General features: G+C 38.9%; 1 protein-coding gene across 1 annotated transcript in view; it reads right to left on the reverse strand.

Annotated features, from left to right (window-relative positions):
• man1a1 (mannosidase, alpha, class 1A, member 1) overlaps positions 1-24,264 on the reverse strand; it is a 164,207-nt gene that overhangs the window by 71,057 nt on the left and 68,886 nt on the right. Inside the window, exon 4 of the mRNA XM_022199238.2 lies at positions 18,681-18,761. Within this exon, the coding sequence (XP_022054930.1) occupies positions 18,681-18,761 (81 nt within the window). The remainder of the gene's footprint in view (positions 1-18,680; positions 18,762-24,264) is intronic.

Here is a 24,264-nt window from a genome sequence, read left to right on the forward strand (position 1 = left end):
CTCTAACCTGAAAGGCAAAACAATATTTTTTGTGAGTCTCATTATTATGCTACACCACACACTGCAGCAGTGTCTCCTTCATTGCTGTTTTGATGTCTAAATAGGCTAACTCAAGACTCAAGAGATGTATCCAAGTAACCTTAAAAGAGGGGGAAAATGAAGATGAGTTAGAGGGGAATTTGCAAACAGTATCAGAGAAACACAGATGCAGACTAAGCCTCCCAAACTTTTCCTTGGCAGGTAAGTCTTGCTACTGTAACAGAGACGGAAAGTTTTTGAAATGAGAGTGGGTGACTAATGCTTATTTAGGGCGTCATACAGTTTATGCTACTGATAATAAATGTAACTTGAGGTGGACTGCTCACTATAATGTCAAATTTCTTACTAATCTGGTCTTTGTAGGCAAGAACAGTTGAGCTTCTCCAGATTTCAAGCTCCCATCCATGGGCAAGTTTCCCTTTTCCCTCAATAAAAATTAAGTTTTAATGTTTTACCTCTCACTAGAAAACATGTTCAGATACAGGTAGTGTTGTAATTGCAGGTTTCAGTGCAGTCTCTCTGTTCTCTTGCCTCTTCTAACCTGGGAGTAGACGGATGTAGGGGAGTTTTGCGCTGCACTTGTAAGCAAATCCCCCTCACAACACTTCTTCCTTTTTTTGTTGCGTTTCTTCATGCAGAGGTTCAAATGTTGCTCTGCGTAAATGATTTACAGACACCAATATGCCCTCCTGCTCAGCGTGTGTGTATATGAAGACACAGGACAAAAGGGGAGTGAGAGGAAAATAAAGCAAAGTGCGGTGTAGCAATTACACAGTCTTTCAAAGCGCGGTGGGAGGAAAAGCTTAGGTCTTCCTCCTCTGACTGAGCGTGTGTGTGTGTGTAGATGTTAGAAGGCTACACACTTCACAATTGGCCGAATTACATACGTGCATGCAGGTTCGCGCACACACACACACACACACACACACACAAACATGCACATGGCACTGATAAAGGCTTTGGTACGCCACAGGAAAGAGGGAAGAGTCAGCCCATGTGTGACCCTGTTGACCAAACCAATTTTCCCCTTGTCAAGCAGTCTGCTGCTGCGAGTGGCTGTGTGTGTGTTTGAAACCAAACAGAGTCAAGATTGTAGACTAATAATGCACTGAAGGAACAATGCTGCAGCCTGGTTCAAAGTGAACACACACAGTTAGCCCAGAAACAAAGGTGTGTCAGTGTATGTGCGTGGGAGTGTGTTTGTGTGTGTGCTTGCATGTACAACACAACATGGATTATTATAACCCAGCTTGTGGTCTCCTCAGTAGGCTAATCCTGTTACATCAGACTGTTAAAATGAGCTATAGCCTATAGTCACTGACATGGGAAATGAGATTAGATGTGACTTGAGCTTCTTTGCTACTTCTAAATATGAATTTAACTGCAATTCTGTATTCTATACTGCGGTTACAGAGGTTATAAATGTTGCAGGGCAGCAGTATATCCTCACTAAAATCAACCACATTAAAAACTCTTAATGTTCATCATCAAAACACATTTTTTCTTGTGGATTTATGACATATATTGTTATTGGATCATTGTGGGAAGTCATTCGGGTAATATCTTTCCAAAGGCAGAGCAAATTAAAGAAATAAAGCTGTTAATACCAGCCTATTTATGAGGGAATATAGTCTGATGAAAGCTCTCCATCTACAAAGAGACTGAATAAGATAATCAACACACAAGAAATGCATTCTTAATGGACTGTGTAAAACAATGTTCCAGTCCATATGATGCTACTGACCTTGTTCTGGATTCAGATTCATCTGTGACTCATGAATATCAAAGACACACAAAGCACATCTCTTACATCATTACACTCGACTCCAAAGCAAATACCAAAGCTAATCCAGCACATAGACAGACAGAGAGTTAGGCTCAACGCTTACTCCTTTTCACAAAGACGCTAAGTTGTCAGTCATTTCATTCACATATGAAGCAGTGTTCAGCTAAGGAAAGAGCCACAGCTGATGTATAAAGAAGCATATGCAAGTGTTGGAGGCTGATAAAGAAATAAAAAATATTTTAAAATGCCTCCAGGATCAGTGGGTTAGTGCAGATAGTGTTTGATTTGAGCAGGTAACCATTACCTCGTAAAAAATTGAAAATGGTCTGTTACTGCCATATTCAGCTTTTCACATTTAATTTTTCTACTATACTCTAATTTGATTTTATTCTTTTATCGAAAATTGCAATGCTTTCCTTATTATTATCACATTCTCTTGCTTCATGCCACCCATATTAAGAATTTGCTTCTATTACTTTCTACTGTGGTACATCAATACATGCATTTTATCCTCCTATTAGTAGGCCATTTTCCACAGCAGGAACAGGATGTTTAAGGGCAGCCCAAACCTTTGCTCATGGTATTAATGCAAAAAACACACTTGTGGAATATCCTTCAGAAGTGTTTTCCGGAGGAAAAAAAGAGCAAACTCTGGTGTAAGCACTTCTAAGCGGCAACACTGTTATGTGGCTCTAAACACTGGGTAAATTCAAAGAGGACAACAAGTGACTTAATGTCCTCATCGGGTAGGAGTTTTCTCCTCTCAAATATTATCAACATCACCATAAAATGTGCTATATAGGCTTTATAACAAACCTCCACTGTTCTATTTCCTATGCTCTCATCGGACTGAAGCTACATTTGCTGTTGTTAGGGCACATTCAGCAAGCTGCTTATTGCTTCATCTGACATTGTTTCATCTCTAGCTTGTTACTACCTGTCTAAACATCACTGTAATTGGGTCTTATTACAAGATTTGAAAAACCTGAAGTGTCAGAGGGACATATTCAACACACACATGCTCAAATTAAATGACACTCGCTCCGTTTAATAGCAGACATTTAGACTTGTGATCAGTGATCCAATCAATTATTTTAGATTTGCTTGACCTTTACAGTATCAAAAATGTGTTTCTATGTGTGTGTGTGTGTGTGTGTGTGTGTGTGTGTGTGTGTGTGTGTGTGTGTGTGTGTGTGTGTGTGTGTGTGTGTGTGTGTGTCCATCTACTGACTCAGTGATTCAGGCTTTTTTATCTTAAGTGGATTGGTCAGTCAGCCTTAGAGATAAATACAACCTTAAGGCTGCATCACAAGTGCACAACTTCAAACCGCAACATGGTTTAACTTTAACGTGTGTGTGTGTGTGTGTGTGTGTGTGTGTGTGTGTGTGTGTGTGTGTGTGTGTGTGTGTGTGTGTGTGTGTGTGTGTGTGAGTGTGTGTGTGTGTGTGAGACAGACTTCTGTGAGTGCATTTCCATATAATTTTACAGTTCTACCCTTAGGCTGTAATACAATGGCCTGCTTATTAAATACATTCCTTAATATATAGTGTCAAATGAATCTCAATCTCTAAAGCTAATTTTAACCTGAAGTTTCAGTACAGATCTCCACTAAACCCCCAAATGCCAACCCTTTGTGGCTTTTATATCCCTCATACATTATTGAACTTCAGTTGTGCTACAGCGCAGAGTATACCCTGACAGTCGCTTGTTCACTTTGCCCTATGCAGACTGACTTTTTCCTGGCTCTAGGAATAACTAAAGAGCTCTATTTTAGACTGGCTTTTGCCTTTGAAGTCACCGTGTTGTAAGTGTTGTTCTGATAGAGGCACTACAAAGACCAGTCTTTGTTCATATCCATTATGAGAGAGACGTACAGTAGGCTGCCATTCACTCCTTTAATCATATCAGATAAATGTTTCTGATACCCGTCATGGTATTAATAGTGCTCACGTTTCTGACATTGCTAAGAGCTGCAAGGAAAAGCTCAGCTGCTAACATTCCCTTTCTTACAGCTTATATGGCTGGGTTAGTCTCTTCTAGCAACTGGAAAACTACGGTCTGAGACCTCGGTAAGTATATAGTATAGACTGAAATTGATGATTGGGTAGTGGTAAAACAACTGGTCAGGTCATACTGTAGGTGAATCAACACACAATTAAACCACAACAAACTGGCTCACAAATTTATCAATCAGGTAATTGACAGAGCAAACACACAGCATTCTCATGGGTAAAGATCTTTTTTTACCAATGGAAGACTGTATATCGTTGGATTGTTAATATCCTCATAAATACAATAATACTGGTCATTCAATAGACTTTTTGCTATCTAATACAGTCCAACATGACTCACTCATATAGATTTTTAATTTCATACATTGACAAAACCGTTATCTCTGATCTTTGCTTGTAGACCATGGGCTGATGCTACCAATGTAATGTAGTCCCATCAAGCACCTAAATTGAATGGATTGTAGATTTAAGATACAAGAAATGGTTCGGCATACACCAAGATAACATAAAGCAAATTTATCCCAAGAGCTAAAGTAAATAGCGACTGCATTTCTCTTTTTGCTTCTTGAAAATGTTTAATCTCTCAATCAAGAGGTTTCTTCGGTCTATTCTGAACTGTTCAGAGCTGAAGAAGCATCTTGGATGAGAGATGGAAGATGAAGAAGAAGAAGGTCTTTATTGTCATTATACAGAGTACAACGAAATTTCTATCACATACTGATGGGAAAGGAACTGTAGCATGCACATACAATACAGTTAGATCTTATCAATCTAACCAAAAAAGTACATTTTAACTAAGCAGTTTGCTCAATTCTAGTTAAGTGGCGTCAGTTTCAACGATATGAATGGATATGTTGGTGCAATTTGAAAACACTGAGTGTGAGTTATGTAAGTTTGTTGTAGAATAAACAATGGAAGCAACTGTGTGTTGGGTGAGAGCCTGACAGATAAAATTAGTGTAACATCTATAAGTTAAAAACTATCAACAGGAACCAAAGGGACACAAATGAACAATAAGGAACTACTGAGTGAAATTCCATGACTCGACAGGTGGAAAAAAAACACAAAATTGTGCAACACACTGGTCAGACCCTTCTCCTTCCTCCTCCCTGTCCTCAATCCTCCTTCCTCGATCTATAGCCCTGCTCTCTGTCCCCGGCAGATTGAACCGCTCTAAAAAAGAGATTAAGATAGATATCCAGAAAATTCATTCTCTACGGTTGGTTCTTACTTGGCCCTGTGTGCATGAATGTGTGTGGATATGTAAGGGCTTTACTTGGGAACAGCAGGAGGACAGCAGAGATGGCCAAAAGGGTAAAGGGATGGAGGGACTGTTTTTCTCTTCCTGTCCCACCAGCAAAGCCAATTTTCGCACTGAGTGAAATGGATTTCCTGAGGACAGAAGATAGAAGCTGTGTGTCGGCTCCGCCCCACACACCGTGTTATCCTGTGTGTGTGTTTGTATGTCTCTGGTCAACAGTGCAGGCTGTTGTGCTGACCTGCACAGCGAGAGGTCAGACATGGGATTACACTGTGGGTGGCTCTGCGACAATGAGCCAGTCCCTGCCTTTCTGTGTGTCACAGCCAGGTACTGATTGAAAGTCTAAAGTTTACATTGTGTAGTAAACAGCGTACGTCCATCCACTCACAGTGAAGTGGATGGACATGTCAGATAGTTATTTTTCAGAGAGCTGCAGAAATTGTCAGACACCAGTATCTCTTTTTTTCTGATGAATTACAGCGGTGGCTTGAGAAGATGTGGGGCAACAAGAGAATAGTTGTTTCGAGAATTTGTTTTTCATTTTTATTTTAATCCGTCCATCTTTTCATTATTAATCCTTCAGCCTACAAGATGTCAATAAAGTGAAAAATACCCAAGGCACATGCTTATGTGGGATAACCAATAGCTCAAAATCCAAAAATATTTTGTTTGCTAGCACAACAAGCAACGAAAAACAGTGACTCATCACATCTGAGAAGCAAAAGAATGTTTAGTGTTTAACTTCAAAGTCTCTCGAATGATTCAATGATTGCTGTAACTGTTACAGATCAATCGGCTGGTCAAATAACCTTTTAGCTTTTGAAAAATTAAAGTGGGGGGATGGTTTCTGCTGTCGACACCCAAGTCAGCTGCTCATTTCAACTTTTATACACAGTAAATACATATAGAACTTTGTGTGTAGCTCTTTGGAATTACTCACTCGTATGTGGTTTTAGGCATCTCTTTAGGGTGTCTCCTGGATTTTACTGGCATTATTCAAGATAGAGTTTCAACCGCATAAAGTTTCCCACTATTATGGTTCTGATTTTGCCAGAATCCAGAAAATCTTCTCTACATAATTCTGTAAGGATATCTCTACTGTCAGCATTTCTTTCCCTAAATAATAACAATAATAAATCTGCAAGCATTATCATATGAGATGATTGAAGGTCTGGACAACCTAGACTGTTATGAAAAATGAAGATACAACATGTATGGCTAGCCTTTACAGTGATAACGATAAGAGCTTGAAAGTAGAGGTAGTGAAATTTCCCTGAAAAGAGCCTCAGGCTAATAGAGTTAAACAAAAGGTCCAGACATGCATTTTACCATCCACTGCTGTATGATGACAAAAGCATTCAAATTCACATATTCAATTCACCAGAGTTGGATGTCTTGTGACTCTAAGAGGAACCAAAAACGTCAAACATGGAAAGGAACATGCAAAGTCTTGAAATTTTTAACACACTGAATCAAACGTGCAGAGCTTGAATAAATCTTTCTTGAGTATTTACACACTTTGTCGAGGTGTTGCAGGGTCACAAGATCTCGAAGCTTCCGTGTTTGTGACGATTATACATGGTTCCACCATTTGCTGGATGCTTTTAAGTCTAGCTACTGTAACCTACTATCATTCCTATGTGTATTTTTAGCATGGCAGGCCCCAATGGAAATCATACCCAGTCTTGTCTGAGTGCCATGCTCAACCCACAAGAAAACAAAACATAAAGATTGAAGGAAATGTGAAGTAAAACGTCAAGATATCCATCCAGATTTCTATCCCTTTCTACTCTCTGAAGTGCAAAGAGGAAAATGGATAGCTGTGGTTCTGTGTGTGTCTCTCACTCGGTGTCTGATTGGACGTCACAGTCTCAGGAGGTGGTCTATCACTACGGGCTGCTTTGGACGCCTCTTCGTTCACGTATTTGTGTGTGTCATGTGTGTAATCCTGTCTGCAGGTATTCACTCCACATGTGGTTCAATCTAGGAATTCAGGTGTCTGTCTCCCAACTGTCTGAATTGTAGTTTAAGCAGGAGCCACATAGACAATCTTTCTGTACCTTCTGTACAAATAACTTTTAAAAAATTCTATAGAACAAGAAAACGTAAGGAAAGTGAAACAAGTGATGGAGTTTTATTACTGCTGCACTTCCTAAATAACTAGATAAAGAAAGCAAGCGGGCCTATTACTGTCCCGCAGCTTGCTGCCTCACGCAATCCTTGCTTCACTGAGTCATTCTTCCTCTCCTCAATGTAAAACCATTTTCTACTGCCAGCCAGATACCTATTGTCACTGCACTACTACCTCTCTTTCAGCTGTATCTTTCATTATCTAAACCAATGACTAACAGCTGGACCACATTCTTTCTTCATGCCTCTTAGATAATTCCATCAGTGATCTCATTTGTTGTTCTCAACACAGCATGCCTACTTTGTCGTCACTGTCTGTCCATCCACCTCAAGGCGTTGTTTGTTTGTTTCACAAAGTGTTTTTGGCATATCCAGATCTAGAGTGGATATATTTTGAGTCTGTCTAATTGCAGTGTGATTCATGTTAATTGCAGGCAAATGAGGAAAAAGGATTAAAATGTTTCAGCATGTCAGACACAATCCCCAGTAATGATTTGATATTATACACCAAGGTTATCTTTGGTTTAGTTGTAAACAGGGTGTTTTTAGTGTTGCCATTCTGACTTTTCAAAAAGTACTGGGCATGACTGTTTTTTCACCTTTATGTAGCACCATAAGGAAGTGAAGAAAAGTTAGTATCAGCAGTGGAATGAAGAGGGAAGCTCTCAGGCCATGTTTGGTTAAATGCCACAGGAAAGCTTTTCACGTCGAGAGTCCAAAGCTAGCTGTGCCTAATTTGATTTATTACTCACAATTTATTAATCCAAGGTTAACAATAAGCATTGGGTTATGAAGCACATTTCAACATTAGAGACCTGAGTGCACATCTGCAGATTGCTGACTATATTTAACCTCTTTAATTTTGTTTGGGCAATACAGAGCAAAGTGCTTTGGTGCAAACCTTACCAGACACTAGAGAACCACAGCAAGAGGCATAACAAGTCCTCTGAGCATTCCAAGTCCAACTCTACTCTCAGAAAAGTAAAGGTTCTTAATAGGTTCATCAGAAAACCTTTGATTCTTCAAAACGCCATCATCAACTGCAGATCGTCTTATTTGGGATTTGATTTTCAGTAGTAAAAGTAGTAAAAGTTCCCCATTTTTGGGGGGCAGCAGGTTACAAAATGAAATTCAATCTGCAACTAATGGTTCTTTTCACTGTCGATGAATCTGCAGATTATTTTCTCTATTATTTGATCAACTTTTTGGACTGTTAAACATCACAGATCAGTGAGAAATGCTCATCATAATTTCTTCACTCCCACATCTTGCAATATGATGTTCAGTCTGACCAACAGTCTAGAACACAAAATATTCAATGTAATATAATGAAGACACTGAAATGCTGCACACACGGAAATTCTTCAAACCAGTGTGTCTAAAGCTGTTGAATGCATTCTGCATTTCCTGATATTGAGTTTTCATTGTGAGGTTTGCTCAAGGTTTCAGGTCCATGTTTTCCCTCATAGTGACTGATTTTGTGTTTGCTTTTCACCACTAAATCAATAAGACTTAGTTTGTGCTTTCCTGAAGCTGACATTTCTAATACCCTACTTGTCTGTAATTGAGTTAAGTAAAAAAGAATGTGAATAAATGGCCAACATTTATGTTTATGTGCTTGTTTTTTCAACCCACATGCAAAATGCTTAAAGAATGCCTTATTTTGAAAAAAAATATGCTAAAATAAACTAATTCTAAGGGCTTTTTACTGTACCACAAAGAACCATTTATTGTGTATAAAGGATCTACTGCTGAAGATTCATTGTGAAATAAAAAGTTTTCAGAGATGGTTCTTTATAAAAACTCTCTTGCAAGAAGCTCTTGTAGAACCAAAAAACATTCTTTGATGGCATCACTGTGATAACTATTTTTTGTTCCAGTTAGCATTTCTATTTTTCTGAGTGGAACAGGGGTCTGCACAGGGCTAAGTACGGTGTGGAAGCTCTTTTCACGTCTACATCAAATGTGTTTCATGAGTTAGACACTCAGCTAACATTTGCGATGAACCATGTCTGGCTGTGGATTACAATCATAATGTTTTGACTAAACTGCCTCTATTATTTGCAAGAAAGTGGAGTGAAGAAGCTAAAAAAAAAACATTTTATAATTTAAGCAACCACCCTGTCAGCAATATGGCTGCACAAGACATCAAAAAAAATGTGCACATCTAGACTCCCTGCTGTTTCCCAACTACAGTTCAAAAACTGTCTACTTGCCTTTGGGCTTGTTACGCTCTGACTCTTCGTTTCCCTGCCTTCATCCTAGTTTGTCTCTTGTTCTATTTAATGCTGTATTCATATCATGTTGACTGACTATGACTGTCAGCTATTGGAGGTTAAAAATGTATTATTATAAGCATTACAGCATTGACTTTGGTTCGCTTATCATACGAAACTACAGCGTTCAAATGCAGGCAGGAAACTGGAACACGATTTTTCTCTGTTGAGGTATTTCAGAGAACATTATGATGTTTATCCTAAATAAATAACTTAAGAGAATAGAGAAATGTGATAAATGGTTAAAGGCAACAAAGACCTAGAGAATAAGCAATTCTGTTCACATGTATTGGGACCTGGTTGCCACGTTAGGAGCTAAGGTAAAGAAATGAAGAATCATCTGATTATTCTGCAGTAATAACTTGGAAATTACTGTGATTTACAACCCTGTGTTACAAACCTAAGAGTCTACATGACAGCAATACTGCTATCCTTTAATGACCCTGAAATTACAGGCAAGACTGAAGCCGAATTACTTCTGAAAGCATCAAGGACTCCTACTGCAGTCCACTAAGTGTATCTGAAACACTATCAACGATCAGTAATTGTATGATTGGATCCAGAAAGTGAAGGAGCTTGCCTGGCTGTAGATCAGAGTGTTGCTGAGATTTGTGAATATACTGGGGAAAAGTCATCTATGGAGACCAATAAATTACTAGAGCAAATTGGAGAAGGCATGATGTCCGCTCCGAAGCCAGGCCCAGCTTCTTGTGCAATCTGATCAATCTCTGACAATAAAAACCTTCTGGAAATGAATCAAGACCTGGCAAGAGCAGCCATACATTCAGCTAATTTCTGTTGTTCATGCCATGGAAATCCATAGAACAACCAAAGTGTGCCAACCCAAATCAGTCAGATTAGTGCAGCGGTTCGGGTGACGCAGCGGAAGAGAAGACAACTACGGCTTCTCCAGACAAATGTCGACTCAAATTACAAGCATATAGCACTGAATGGCTCTGTGATTGATACAACAATCTTCTGGGTGAACAACATAACAGCAAAAACAAAGCTACTGTTTCCATTCTGTTTTGTGCATGGCCATGATCGACTGACACATTTCAAATGTACTTGAAAACAAACTGAGGAAAGAATGACTGTCTTCACCTTGGTAGTTTGTACTACGACCAAAATATTTCTTCATACGGGTTAAATAGAAATCTTTTACCATGTACCAAATAATGCATTTTAAGCATTTCTTTTTTGCAGCGTTTACCATACACATTGGTCATTTCTTACATTATGTAAATGACTGCAAACACGAATAAATGTGCAGATAAATGGTTTGTACATTTGAAACAGCAAAACAGCAAGGGCACTGTTCTCTTTCATGATTTTGCAGCATTTTTTGTAATAAAAACAATGCATAAAGTGGGCTGTTTATTCATATCTCAGTGTTTCCCACAAGTTGAGGATGTACTTGCAGTGGTGTGGTAAGATGTGAGCAATGTGAATGCACACTTATGCAGCTTAGTTTTTTTTCTGAAGCTACAATTTACAGATGTCCCTGAAACTGCTCATATGCATACTGGAGATAGACACTACAATTTACAGATGTTCATACATGCTTCAATTATAACAGCACACACAAGCGCTGTGTACAGAGAAAGCTCTAGTTTCCACTCAGCGCCTCATCTCAGACAGGCATGTGAGCAAAAATGTGAAGAAAATGAAATAGGGCACTTTAATATTGGATGTACTTAAGTTGAATCTAAGTGATTTAGTCGACAGGAGTGGGCCACCCAGAGACACACCGACAGAAATGGTAATTGTGAAGTGCACAAGTGTGACCAATGAAAATGCTTAGTCACACTTCACAAATTTTTGGTTGCATGCTGGAGCTGGGGGAAGACTCTCAGCGGAGGTGTCCTATCATGGCCACTTTGTAGAAAAAGATGCTTACAGCTACTAATTACCCTCGCAGTGTAGCAGTGCTGGATGTACCTATAGCATGTGAGTTGTATTCTCTAAAAGGCTAAAAAAAAGAGTCCAAGTACATGATTTAGTAACTAAGTAGGAACATGTCAGCATATAGAGAATTATTTTCGGATATTCTGACCCAACCACAAGATGTAGAGATGATTTATTCATACTTGTTTCATCTCATGTCCTGAACAGGCAATAACCCTGTAGGAGCAGTCCCTGTTCAGAAAGTGAGCGAGGCCTGCCTCCTAGGTTGAACAAATTGTGTGAAGACAGTGGGATCATCAATTATTTACACAGCTAATGCTTTTAAATTTATTCATTTTGCTGCTGAACTTTTGACTAGCACAAATGCCCCTTCAGTCAAACTGTCACCTTTTCGAGACATCTTTATCTTCAAAGTGGGTCCAGGAGATACCTGAGAATCAAGCCTCTGCTTTGGTTTCCCACTGACAGGAATTTTTTTTTTTTTTACATTAATCTGGGTTGTTCTAAGGGATAAGGCAGGCAGCTGGGACATTCATCCCTGGCATCACCAGATTATCCTGTCAGACACAACTAAAGGAGATTGGGATTAGTTGTCATCACAATCAAGCATAATCATTTTTGTTCATTATAATCACTGAGAAATAAGGATTTGAAAAGGATGTAAATCTCATCTTTTAATGAATAGTGTCAAATTTAAAAATGTGATTTTCACAGCATGGATTTACTGATGCTCTTGTTGACATTATCATTTACATTTACACAATTCAGAATTCTTGAGGTACTCATTGTATCTGTCAGTAGTATGAAACTGGGACATAACACCTATCTTTTTATTTCTTTTTTGTTGTATAATTTCAAACTTTTGCCGTCACCACTCCGTCTTTTCATTTCATTTCCTCCATCCATCATCATCTCCTTCCACACTTCTTTCAGATCCCTCTTATTTTCCCAGACAATATCTTCCTTCATGCCCCGCTTCCTTCTTCCTTTTCCCATCTCTTTTTCTGGCTTACCAGCTTATATTCTCACTGCAGTCTGTCCTTTCTCTGTCCTTCCCTCCTTGAAGCACTTAGCTTTGATTAACAGGATGACGAGAAGCCTTTTGTTGTTCATCTTTCCATACCTTGTGTACCTCCTTCCTTGCTACCATCCTTCACTTCTTCCCTTTCTTCAGTGGATAACGCTGCATGACGTGATCTGTATGCAGGCAGGGACGTTAAAAGCCTGCCAGTGGGGTGCATACAGCCGGTACCAGCTGTACTTTTACAGATCAAATTTTCATCAAAAGGCCAGTCTTTTTGAGTCAGAGCCAGATTACGGCCGACAGGAAGCGAGCTAGGCAGCCACTCTCCACCTCTACCTGATCCCTCTTTGTCTGCTTGTAGCACCTCTCGAGACTCTTCGACTCCTCATCCGTCATATTTCTTGAAAATCGCTCCTTGCTCCCCAAATTAAGCCTGTAAATACAACCACTAAATGCATTTTATGTCACCCTGCTAGTAGCTTGTGACATGAAGAGCAGTGAGGTGATGGACCTCGACCTCTCTGACTTCCAGCCATCAAACAGGAAGAAATCACGTAATGAAAAAATAACTGAAATGTGACTGGTATGTATGAGTTGAAAGCACTTGTGTTTCAGTTAACGTGACAAAAGCAGTATCAGTGAAATCAGTTAAAGTGTCTGTTGAACAGTAAACACAGAGCTGTTGAACCTGAAAAGATGAAAGACAGTCAAAGGGTAAGTGACAGTTCAGTTCATGTATCATGCTCTCACACAATCCAGAGATTCTAATTTATCGGAAACTTTATCTACTTTAATTTTTTCAACTCCAATTGTCAGTTCAGCTGCTAATATACAAACTGGCTGCAGGGCCTGAACTTGAAATTAAAATTTTAAATGTTTTCAGGAGTTAATTTTTTTTTTTTTAAAGTAACATTAAAAAAAAAGAAAAGTTGGCTTTGAGACACAAAAAACTCTTAAATCATTTTGAAGTGTTTCTAGTTCAACTGAAATTTCCAATAAGCATCTCAGAAAAAAAAAAATTATGCAGCATTTTAACCTATTTGCGTTGTTTGTGCCAGTAATTTCAATGGAAGAAAGCACACTTCATGAGATAATGTGCTTTGTAAGTGCATTTAAACTCTCTGAAACTCTAGCTGTTTTTGGGTATTGTTTTTTTTTTTTTTTGCTTTTATCACATTTTTTACTCAATGTCGGCTCATTCTTCACTGCAATATAAACTCCTGCACATTTATAGAGACAGCAAAATCATTGCTAGAAGTAAAGACAACTTGTCTTTTGTGCAGCGTGACACAGTTAAAAATATATATATATATATATATATATATATATACACACACACATCAAGCCTTTACCTTGCTCTACGACAAGGTAAAGGCTTGATGTAGATCATTACCAGGCTGGATAGACTCTACAATGTAGTCAAAGAAAGTAAAAGAGGAAAGGGAAGTCTTTCATGATTGAATATGTTGAGTGGGTCTGACGTCGGCAAGGTCTCCTGACGCTAATGAATCCATTATCAATTCAAACAGCAACACTACAAAATGCAGACAAAGACAAGAGGCTGAATGCTTTCTAAGGTCACAGTCTAATCTGCAGCATTATTCACTACATTCAGCTGGCAGTCTCTCTCTTCATTCAATGGTCTCGTTGGGTTTGAGGGTTAAACATCTTCTCAGGAGGTCGGGTACAGTCTCATAATAGACACTCCTGAATGGGAAGTTAGAGAACGTCCAGCAAGTGTTCAATTGTTATAAAAAATAACAGTCCTGTAAATGTACCTGAATGTGGGTTGAAGCTAAGCATGGAAAAAAGGAAATCTGATTCATGTAAAACATCTAAAATGAATCATGTGATGATTCACAACACAGAAAGCTTTTACAAATGTTGTATAAACTCTTGAAAATTTGCCGTTTGCTAATGCAAGTTTTTCAAGACAAAATAACATCGTACTTGTCTGACTGATCAAAGAAAAGCACCACACTTCTTGTTTAATGACATTCTATTTGTATAATGGTTTCTGTCTTATGTATTTCAAGCTGTGCCAAGCATCAGACAGATTTCTTGGAGATAGGACTTCACTTGACATTCACTTGGTGCTAAACCTGAGAGCTTTAGGTAAGACATGGTCAATTGCTACTAAACACAAAAATGTAATTTGGTAATTTTTCAAGTTTTGGTGTCAAAACGTGGAGTCAACTGGGACAGAGTTCATATAATTGAGTAGCTAATGCAACCATGTCATTTTGTGGCAAATATCACATGTCCATGGTTTAAACAATTCCTCATTTTTTGATTAATAACACTGCTAAATATCAGGTAGGAAGACTACTTCAATCTGCATCACTAGTGGTTAAAAGTTTGTCCGTTTTTTTTTATGATTCCACCAGTGCAGAGTCAGTTCATTCCTTTACATCTTCTTTAATGTTTCACTGAAACCAGCCGGCACTGCTGCAGTTTTACCTCCTTTAGTGTCCTCAGAAGTCTTTTAGCCTTACACCGGCAGTCAGAGCCACACCACCAGCAACATTCACTCATGTTGTCCATCAAAAGGCTTCAGTCCTCCAAGGCCACCCAGCAGCTACTTCTATCTATCTCCTCCATCCTTCAGAGGCCACTGACCTGGAGCTGAATGAGAGCGACCTCTCAAGTCTCTGATGAAATACAGGAGGATCATAAGCTGAGTGACCCTCATAAAAAAGAAATGAAGGAAAAGGAGTGACTGATGAGAAATGATGAGGAGTCATTTTGCATCCACCGTTTTACACTTGCTGAGATTATCAGCTCAGATGATCCCAAAGCTAATCTTTTCCATGGAGCAGGTTTTCTCAGTATTATGAATCAAGATCAGTGTAGAAGCTCAGTGCCATCTTTCTGAAGCTTCTGTTAATTTGCTTATAGGTGAATTATGGTTTGCCATTTGTTTTGTTGACTTGTTTTAGTCTTTTAGAATCTGCTTACAGTTTTATGTATATACTTTTTGTATAAAGAGTAACCAGTTCAGTTAAAGAGCCATAACTGGGACTTCCTCTCATGGCTGACAATAAAGCAGCCCAACCCAATAATGCAACCCATTGATCTCCACTGTAGAGCTGAACTGATTAATGAGTCAATTCATCGATCAACGGGAAAATCAGTCAGCAGTTGCCTTGACAATCCATTAATCATTAAGCAATTTTCCAGGCACATATTGTAATTAATCTCAAGTTCCTGGTTCTAGGAACTTCTGGGATTTTTTTTATGCAAACTATTGTGATTTTTCACTACTTTCTGACTTTACTGAGATAATTAATCAAACAGCTGTGGAAAAAAAAACATCAGTTATAAACTTTCTGATAGGTAAGGTAAGAATAAAGCACTGTTTAGGTTTGAAATTACTTACACAAATTCAAAGGCCTATTCTGCTTGATTTAGGTGACTGTGGCAGTGAACCAAACTGCTCCCTAATTGCAGGGTTGGTGGTTTGATATAAGGCCCTTCCATGTGCCAAAGTGTCCAAGGATAACACACTGAGCCTGTCTAAAGTTGCGCCCAATGGCAGATGAGCACCTTGCATGGCGGCTCTGTTGTGGTGTTGAAAAAGTGCTTTGAATATCACTTAGGAAAAAAAGTACAACAGAAGTGCAGACCGGTTAAGTGCAAACCATTTTTGTTGCACTGTCTGACTTTGTTATAAGCTTTGGGGAAGTACTGAAATGATGAACAAGTTCTATCTACTTCTGTTTAATATTTAAGTGGTTTAGCTGTCGACTGATCAGCCCTGAAGTAGTGCACTAAACCACTTTGTTAAAAACTTGTTGAATAAGGATACATTTTCTTGTACTTGTCCTACAATTTTGCAGCTTTGCTACATGCAATTTAAGAAGTAATTTCTGTTTATTAATGCCTGTTATATGCCACAGTCTTTTATTCTGGTAGCTGACAAATAACGATCATTGCTCTAGATTATCTGTGTGTGTTGTAGCGTCGAAATGCTCATTGAACCTGGAAATGGGTTTTGACCTCCAGTCTGACTCCTACCTGAACTATCTCTACCTGCTAATAAAGAAGCACTTAGCCTCACAACTCGAGTTCATTCATGCTAGGGTAAGCATGTAGATTATATGTGTGTGTGTAGCAATTGTGTATAACCACTTTTATTCATTAAATATATGTTCATTTAAAACAAATTACATCGGAAACATCGATAAAGAAGTCGGTCAAAGTACAATCTTACCATGGTGGTATCAGTCTGAAAAGACAAATGAACTTTGAACATCTTTCAGATTTCTAAGGGCTGTGCAGGGTTTTAATGATCTGCTGAGCTATCCATTCTTTTATGGGGGCCTAATCATTCATTAAGATAGAGAATCATGTAATTAAAAAAGAGAAAGAAGATTTGACATTGAGGAAAGGTGACTTTAACACACAACCCCTGCACTGGTGGAGTAGTGGAGTAGTAAGAGTGTATTACCCTGCTGGTGTCATTTTCACAACCTCTAGCCACTATTCGCACACACTCAAACACACATACACAACGGGACTGACACGACGAGTGAAGTGAGAAGCTCAGCGGAATGTCTCTCTTCGCTCATTTTTCTGAATAAAGAAAGTCTGGAGCAATAATTTGTCAGACACTTCACGACATCTTGTGTCCCCCCAAGGGCAAGAAGAAACACCACCTTTATTCTCCCTTTCACCTGACAGAGGTCTTTAAACGTTCAGCGGCTTTCAATCTATCTTTGGCACATTTAAGCAAGTAATGTTCTCGGTAACAATCTCAACATTTAGTTTGAAGTCCGAACACTTAACATATGCAGGGCCACCACAAAAAAAAGGATCCAAGAACACCATACAGCCCCCTGAACCCCAAAGCAATTTCTGCCCCATTTTTGCTCCTGTCAAATCTTTACTTACTCTGGGTTCATTTTTCACTGTAATGTAGAGATCTGCACCTCTATGGCAACAACACAACCACAGCTAGAATTAGACAGAACTCAAAAATGCATTTTGTAGAGTATAACCAAGTCATAAAGTCAGAAGATATCTGCTCTGTCTAAGCACAACCTAAAGTTCAACCCAGTTCAGCTGAAAAGGTCCTGATTTTTGTATTGCTCCACCACAGAACAGTGGAGTTATGTGACAACTGGTGCACATTTGTCAGTCTGTTTCTCTGCCTGTTAGCGATGTTACTCAAAAACAGACTAACAGATTTGGATTAAACTTTCAGGGAAGGTCAGAAATGACACACGGATCAAGTGATCAGATTTCAGCAGTGATGCAGCTTATAGTCTGGATCTATGGATTTGTTAAAGATTTCTGTGTCACTGCGAGATAGCAGCACAGTGTCATTGTAACTATGACTACAAGTAAACATTACGTCAGTTGCCTGCTGATGATCACATGATTGTCATCCTACTACAAATCAACTTATTGGGATTTATCCATTGAAAATCATACAAGGAACAATTGATTCAATTGTGGGGGTATTTCCGAGTCCCATCAATTCCCACTGCTCGCTATATGTTTTGGTCACATGATTCACAATATGTACATAACGTACACATGCATAAACACACGCCTGTGCTCAGCGCAAGGTCATTTTGTTTGTGGGTACGTCTACATTAAATGGCCACATTCTATGGTGCCGTGATTTCTGCTACGAAGTTTTTCAAGAATGATCCGACTGAGCAGCCTTAAAGGAGTACTGGGCTCTCTCACTTTTCTTGTTTATTCATTTTTGTTGGTCACAGCTGAGTCTCTAAGAGCTTCTGCACAGCAGTATTTCAGGGTCACTCAGACATAGCTACCTTGAAGTACCGTAAAGTTGAAAATGTGATGATTCAATCTTTTTTGTCTTTTTACATATTCTGGCATTGATAAGTAGCGTAATTTTGTTTTCTCTTTTTAAAGATATAATGCCCTTCAAAACTGCAGATGGGCTTTGGGATTTTGAATGTTCAGGTCATCTTTTACCAATAGGGAGGTTGGATGCAAATCAATCAAATTAGACCAGGGAGCACCTATACTGAAAAAGAGAACTTATCTCAGTCCTTGCATATGGAACACATTTAACTGTAGCAACCATTTGAGGAGGCTATTTTTAAGAGACTGAGCATAAAAAAGCAGCCATGTATTCGCTCCACTGTCCATCATCACTCTCCACCATCTGTTTCATCAGTCAGCCTTCAGCCAGCAACGTTCTTCTTCAAAGAATGTTGAGGTGGCGTGAGAAAACACTACAGGAAGCTTCAGTATGCTCCTTACCTCTTTTCCAGACAGGTAGTAGGCAGACAGCAGACCTCCGACAAACCTGATGTTCACCTCAAACACGGACACTTCAGCATTCTGCCACAGAGACAAAGGAAAAGAAAGGTGAGATGACAAACAGCTGACGACTCATGAATACACATTTCTCCTCCCACTCACAGTGACTTAAGAAAGCAGAAAACTCAACACTGAAATGTTCCTGGACTTGTATTTGGCCTCAGGAAGGATTAGACCGAGGTGGGCTTTTCACCGTCTAGACGTATATTTTTGGACTGGCGCAGCCAACAGCTGAATAAATTTAAATACTGGTTTGCTCAGTGCTGCTATGAATGACTGAGCGACCGAATGAGTGTGTCAAGACTGAGCACGATGAATAAAGAGCTTTTGAGGAAGTGGCTTATCTAGCAAAGTTTTTTGCATAAATGCATCTGTTTAGGGTAATTTGAGTGAATTTTAGTGAATACCTATGCTGCATGAGTAGCTTCAGAGGGTTTTAATAGTTTATCCATTTTGGCTCTGCATTGTGTGTGCTTGAGTCCTGACTACATAACAAAAGAATTCCAGATTGTATCGAACTCTGTTGCAATGTTTGGGATGTTTTGTTCCACTACCTGAATATCTCAAGAACTACCCGAACAGCTGTCAAAAATCTTGCACACACTTTACCTCTGGAAAGTCACATACATGGAGCAGAAGTAAACTCATTAACACGGACTGACTTTAAATTTTGCACAGACATTCAATTACTACTCAAAATAAATCTCACAAATGTCAGTCAGTCCCAGTACATGATCTTGCACCACAATCCGGACTAAATACCAACATATGAAAATCCCATCGGCCTTTGTTGCGCTTTGTATTTGGTGCTTCTTGGTAAAATGCTAGTATGCTAACACAAGGAACTGAGATGTGGGACATAATTACAACATTACACAGACGAGTCGCAACCTTTAAAGCACTCACTACAGAAGCACATAACATTTTGAGGCTTTCACAGGACTGCCCTCTAATCTTCCCTTCCAAACTTTCGGTCTCCATTGTGGCGTAGGATCTGACAGGTTTGACCATGACCACGAGGTTCTACAGGCACTACAGGCACAAAGGTTTACCCTGTCATTAAACTGCAGAATCTTGTGTGCAGTTTAAGGGCCTATAGAACCACAATGGTTTGGCCTGCCCTTAGACTGCACACAAGGTTCTGCAGCAAAAAAACAACAACAATTAAAAAGCCTACTAATCGTGCCTGTAGCATGTTGTGTTCCACTGGGAGACAAGGTGCCCAACGTGAACATTGTTCTAGACCACTGCCTTTATAGTTTAGGGTTATATGGGCATTTTTAAGAACAAACAAGTTAATAACTTCAGGTTCCTTTTCAAGATTCAACGACAAACCATGCATCACACTGACCTTAGGTTCATCAGTCAAGTTTTAAAAGTTCGACAAAAAAAATTTCAAAAACTTCTGGTAACAAATAGCAACCCCGCCCAGCAGAGCAGATACTCCAGTCTGTAATAGAACAGTGACATCTCCTCCAAAGTCCAAAGATACCAAATACTGCCTTAAATGACGAAGACAAAGGCTGCTGCATCTAAAAATACAATGCCTCTATTTCTGGCCAGAGATAATGGGACGAATAACAACAAAAATTGCAACTTTGTAAAGCCATTTGTCTCAGTAGCAGAACAATGAAGCTTCATCTCTCTCACGTCAAGTCTTCCTAAACAGATTCCTGAGTCAGATGAAGTTTTTGTGCTTGACTGACAGCTCTCATAAGTCAGTGCTGTCGACCAGAGATAGGACAATAGACTCTGTCCTGTTGAAAAACAAATTATATGCCAGACAAAATGTGCACTGTCATTCTTCCTCCAGTCTGAGTGACTGATTGAGTAGGTAGATTGTGTAGCTAATTCATCCTAATTAAAACTGAATTGCTTCCTCTACAACACTGAGGAGACCGTAATGCAAAAGAACAATAATACTTTCTCCAGCAGTTTTACCAAATGAAAAGTGTGAAATGGTGTTTTATACCAAAATTAGAAAGAAGACATATTTTACTTTAATTTTTACCAATTCTAAATCATGTATTTGAAAGCAACCATTGTGTGACAGTGTTTCGCAGTCAGCTCTGCTTTAAACTGTTGGACAATGACCCTCTGAGTCAGCAGTTGTGTGACTATCTTATTCCTGACGAAAGTAGCAGGCAAGAAGTCTGTATCCTGATGTTGCAACATTCAGGCCATTACAGACCACACAGGAAACTGACTAAGCACGTCCTTTTCCTGGCAGAGAACTAATTAGAGGCTGCAGTAAGATGAGCCAATGAGATAATGTTCCACCTAGAACTCTTTGGATCATAGCCTGTCTAGTTATGCTTTGTGAATTGCTGGCCTTTTGATTAGCTGCAAAATGTCAATGTATTGTTGGCATCATTTTTAAAAATGACAAAAAGAAATAGTTTTCTTACTGTGTTTATAGTTTACAAGTTGTTTTAGAGGATTTGAATTTTAACAGAGAAAATCTGTGGAGCGTAGGGGTGCAGCCATTGATTGTTTTAGATCGAGTATTTTATCGATTATCCTGGTGATTAATCAAGTAATCGGATTCTGTGCTTGGCGCGGGCGTTACAGCATGAAAAGAGGAAGTGAGCGCGCTGTGCAATAGAAATAACCGTCCTGGTGGAACACAGGCAGACATTGTACATATATAGTACAGTACAGGGGTATTCAACTCAAATTAAAGCCATGGGAACCCCATATGTATTTAGTTGGTGATGCAGAAATCACATAAATATGTTTGTATGTTTGATCTGTTTAAAACTGCTGGTACTGCAGCTGATAGAACACATAAGAAAACTGATTAGATGACTGGTATTTATTACAGAGAATATTCAATCAGTAACGTTAGTTTTACTTTGATTCAGTCACAAATTAAAGGACAGTGTCAGACCTACATGCACTTCAATACAACATCATGTTCAATTAAATGAACTTTAATAGTTTTATTGGGCAGCTGTCTGTTAGAAATAATCAGCTGCATTGATCAGTAAAATAAATACATTTCACATATTTAACGTTTTCTACCAGCATTCCTGCCTTAATTTCCAGTTGGAGCTGTTTACTGTCATAAATTTAGATTTATTTATATTTCTCATTGTTCTCCATTAAAACAACCCGTTGACTGAAGGAGCTGCACATGATCGGTTCATTTTGTGAGGAAAACAAGTCAAATGATCGTTAAACGCTCCTGTTTTTCTGGACGAGTTTGAAGTAGAAAGGCTGAGTTAAAGAAAGTTGAAAACCGCCTTTACACCTGTTAACTCTGACTGAGGTTTTAGTTTTTGTCGACTCACACACAGAAAGTCTGACTATGTTAAACTGCCTCCGTAGTTCAGCCTCTGATCGGCTACATTCTATAAACACTAGAAAAGCTGTGCCGGTTAAAATAGAAGTGTCCTGTCAAATTTAAAATCTTATTGAAATTTATTGATTAAAGGTCCGGGTCAGTACAGGATGAAGTCTGCGCCCATACTCTGACCACGGCCCGTCATTTAGTGACCTGGGATCTAGTATGTAGTAGATTAAATGGAGCCTGGATTCAGAGAATTTTGCCTCGAGGAACTTTAGTAATTGAATTACTCGAACACCTCAAGGAATCATTTCTCTTTCCTCCACATTTGTAAAAGTTGCTTAGCTGCTTCAGTGAAAATATGTTAGTGACCTGTGTGGGTCTTACATTCAACTGTCATGTTTTCTCAGGTTGTGAGCCAAACGCTAGACGTTGCACATAAAAGAGTAGAGACCAATGCCTATTGGTTCCTCTCACTACTTTAAAATTGAACAGGCTGGACACATTGAAACTCATGTGTGCAAAAATAAGTGCAATGTCCAAACATGTGGCCAACAAAAATAACTGCTATATACAATGTTCTGTTAACTGAAAACAGCCTGTGTAGGTGAAATCACTCGGTTCTAACTGGGGTAAATTGCCTACCTAACATCTGCTGAAGCCAGCGTTTGAGGTGTACAGGGAATGTCCGTACATTGTATCTATCCAGAAGAAAATGTTTCGTAAATCAGGAATTCTGGGTCCAATTTTATTTAGATTTAGCTCCTAGCAGATGCTGTGAATTCAGGTGATGCTTATTTGAAGTCTTGCTTTTCATGCAAAGATTTGTACACAAGCAGGAATGTCACAATCACAGAAGTGGGAGCTGTGTTCAATGAGTGCCATGAAAAATATTTTGTCTCTAAAATCAATAAAGAAATGTGATGAATAATAATGATCTTAACATTGTCTAAAACAATTAGAATCGTAATTATTATCATAACTGTGCAGCCATGTAAACTTACTCGTACAGTCGAATGAAACCACCCATGCATCACATTTCTGTATCATACAGGTTGTACAGTTATCTCTACTCCTCTGAAGATTCATGGGGTTATAGAATGAATAAGTAGAGATGGGTGACAAATTAAAGGAAAAAAATGAATCCTCCAGTGACACTGTTATACTGTGGGTGACATTTGCTGGCATACTTTGACTCCATTTGTCCATTTGAAAGGAAAGGTCACTGCGACTCAATACAAAGTTGTTCTGAGTGATCACCTTTATGCTCCGACAAAAAATGAGGATCCACAGGGCATGAGGGGTCACTGAATGGTTTGCTGACTATGAAAATGATGTGAATCATACGGTATGGCCTCGATAGCCACCAGATCTCAACCCAGTTGAACACCGATGGTAGATTTTGGATTGAAGTATGGAATATCTTTAGGATGAGTGGTGTTTTTCTCACTAGCGGACTTGGATAATCAACAGCAAGCAACACTAAAGCTAATCTGGGGGCAGGTGGAGGCCCAATGAGACACTTTATATTCATTTTCCTTTAATTTGGCACCAGTCTTTATGTGGTGTTTAGGTTTATTTGTTTTTGCCTTGAGAGAGTGGCCATTAATTTTCTATACCTGAATTAGAAAAACAACAAAACGTATTCCTTTGCTTGGCCTCTGCCGTCATTTTGCTGTGTTTTTGTGTGGAAGTGCAATTCAAAGCTACCAAGAGCATGTGTACTTTGCTTAGAGTCTGTAGTATTGATGCAGACATGTTGCTTTCCTTCACACCAACTTTCTGTTACTTAATGTCTTCTTGGCACAGAGTTCAGCAGCAAACTTTCCTGGCTGGAATCATCACTTTCGTATTCATAAGTTTCAGAAAATCTGCGCTATTTGTTCAATAAAGCTTTGTCTTTCTCAGTCTCTTTTACTTCTTTGTCAGTTTCTTTGTCTGAAATGCCAGGTAGGTGAAAGGCAGCATTTTCAACGTTAACATCTTTTTTGCAAACGTGTTTTTAAGGCTTTCTTTCCTAGACTGTGTCACTCCAATTGCTGAAAGGTAATTGTTGTTCACAAAACATGCCAATCATTGTGTTTTCATTGTGCAATATTTGTCACACTGTCAGATGTAATAAAACCTACTCTGTTTATGCAATATTTCACAACATTTTAAGAAAAGTCTATTTTTAGAAAATCTTCATAGATTGAACTGTGCTCTAGCGAACGTGGCTGACATTTTCAACCCTTT

Source organism: Acanthochromis polyacanthus, chromosome 16 (genome assembly GCF_021347895.1).
Source record: "Acanthochromis polyacanthus isolate Apoly-LR-REF ecotype Palm Island chromosome 16, KAUST_Apoly_ChrSc, whole genome shotgun sequence".
Lineage (NCBI taxonomy): Eukaryota > Metazoa > Chordata > Actinopteri > Pomacentridae > Acanthochromis > Acanthochromis polyacanthus.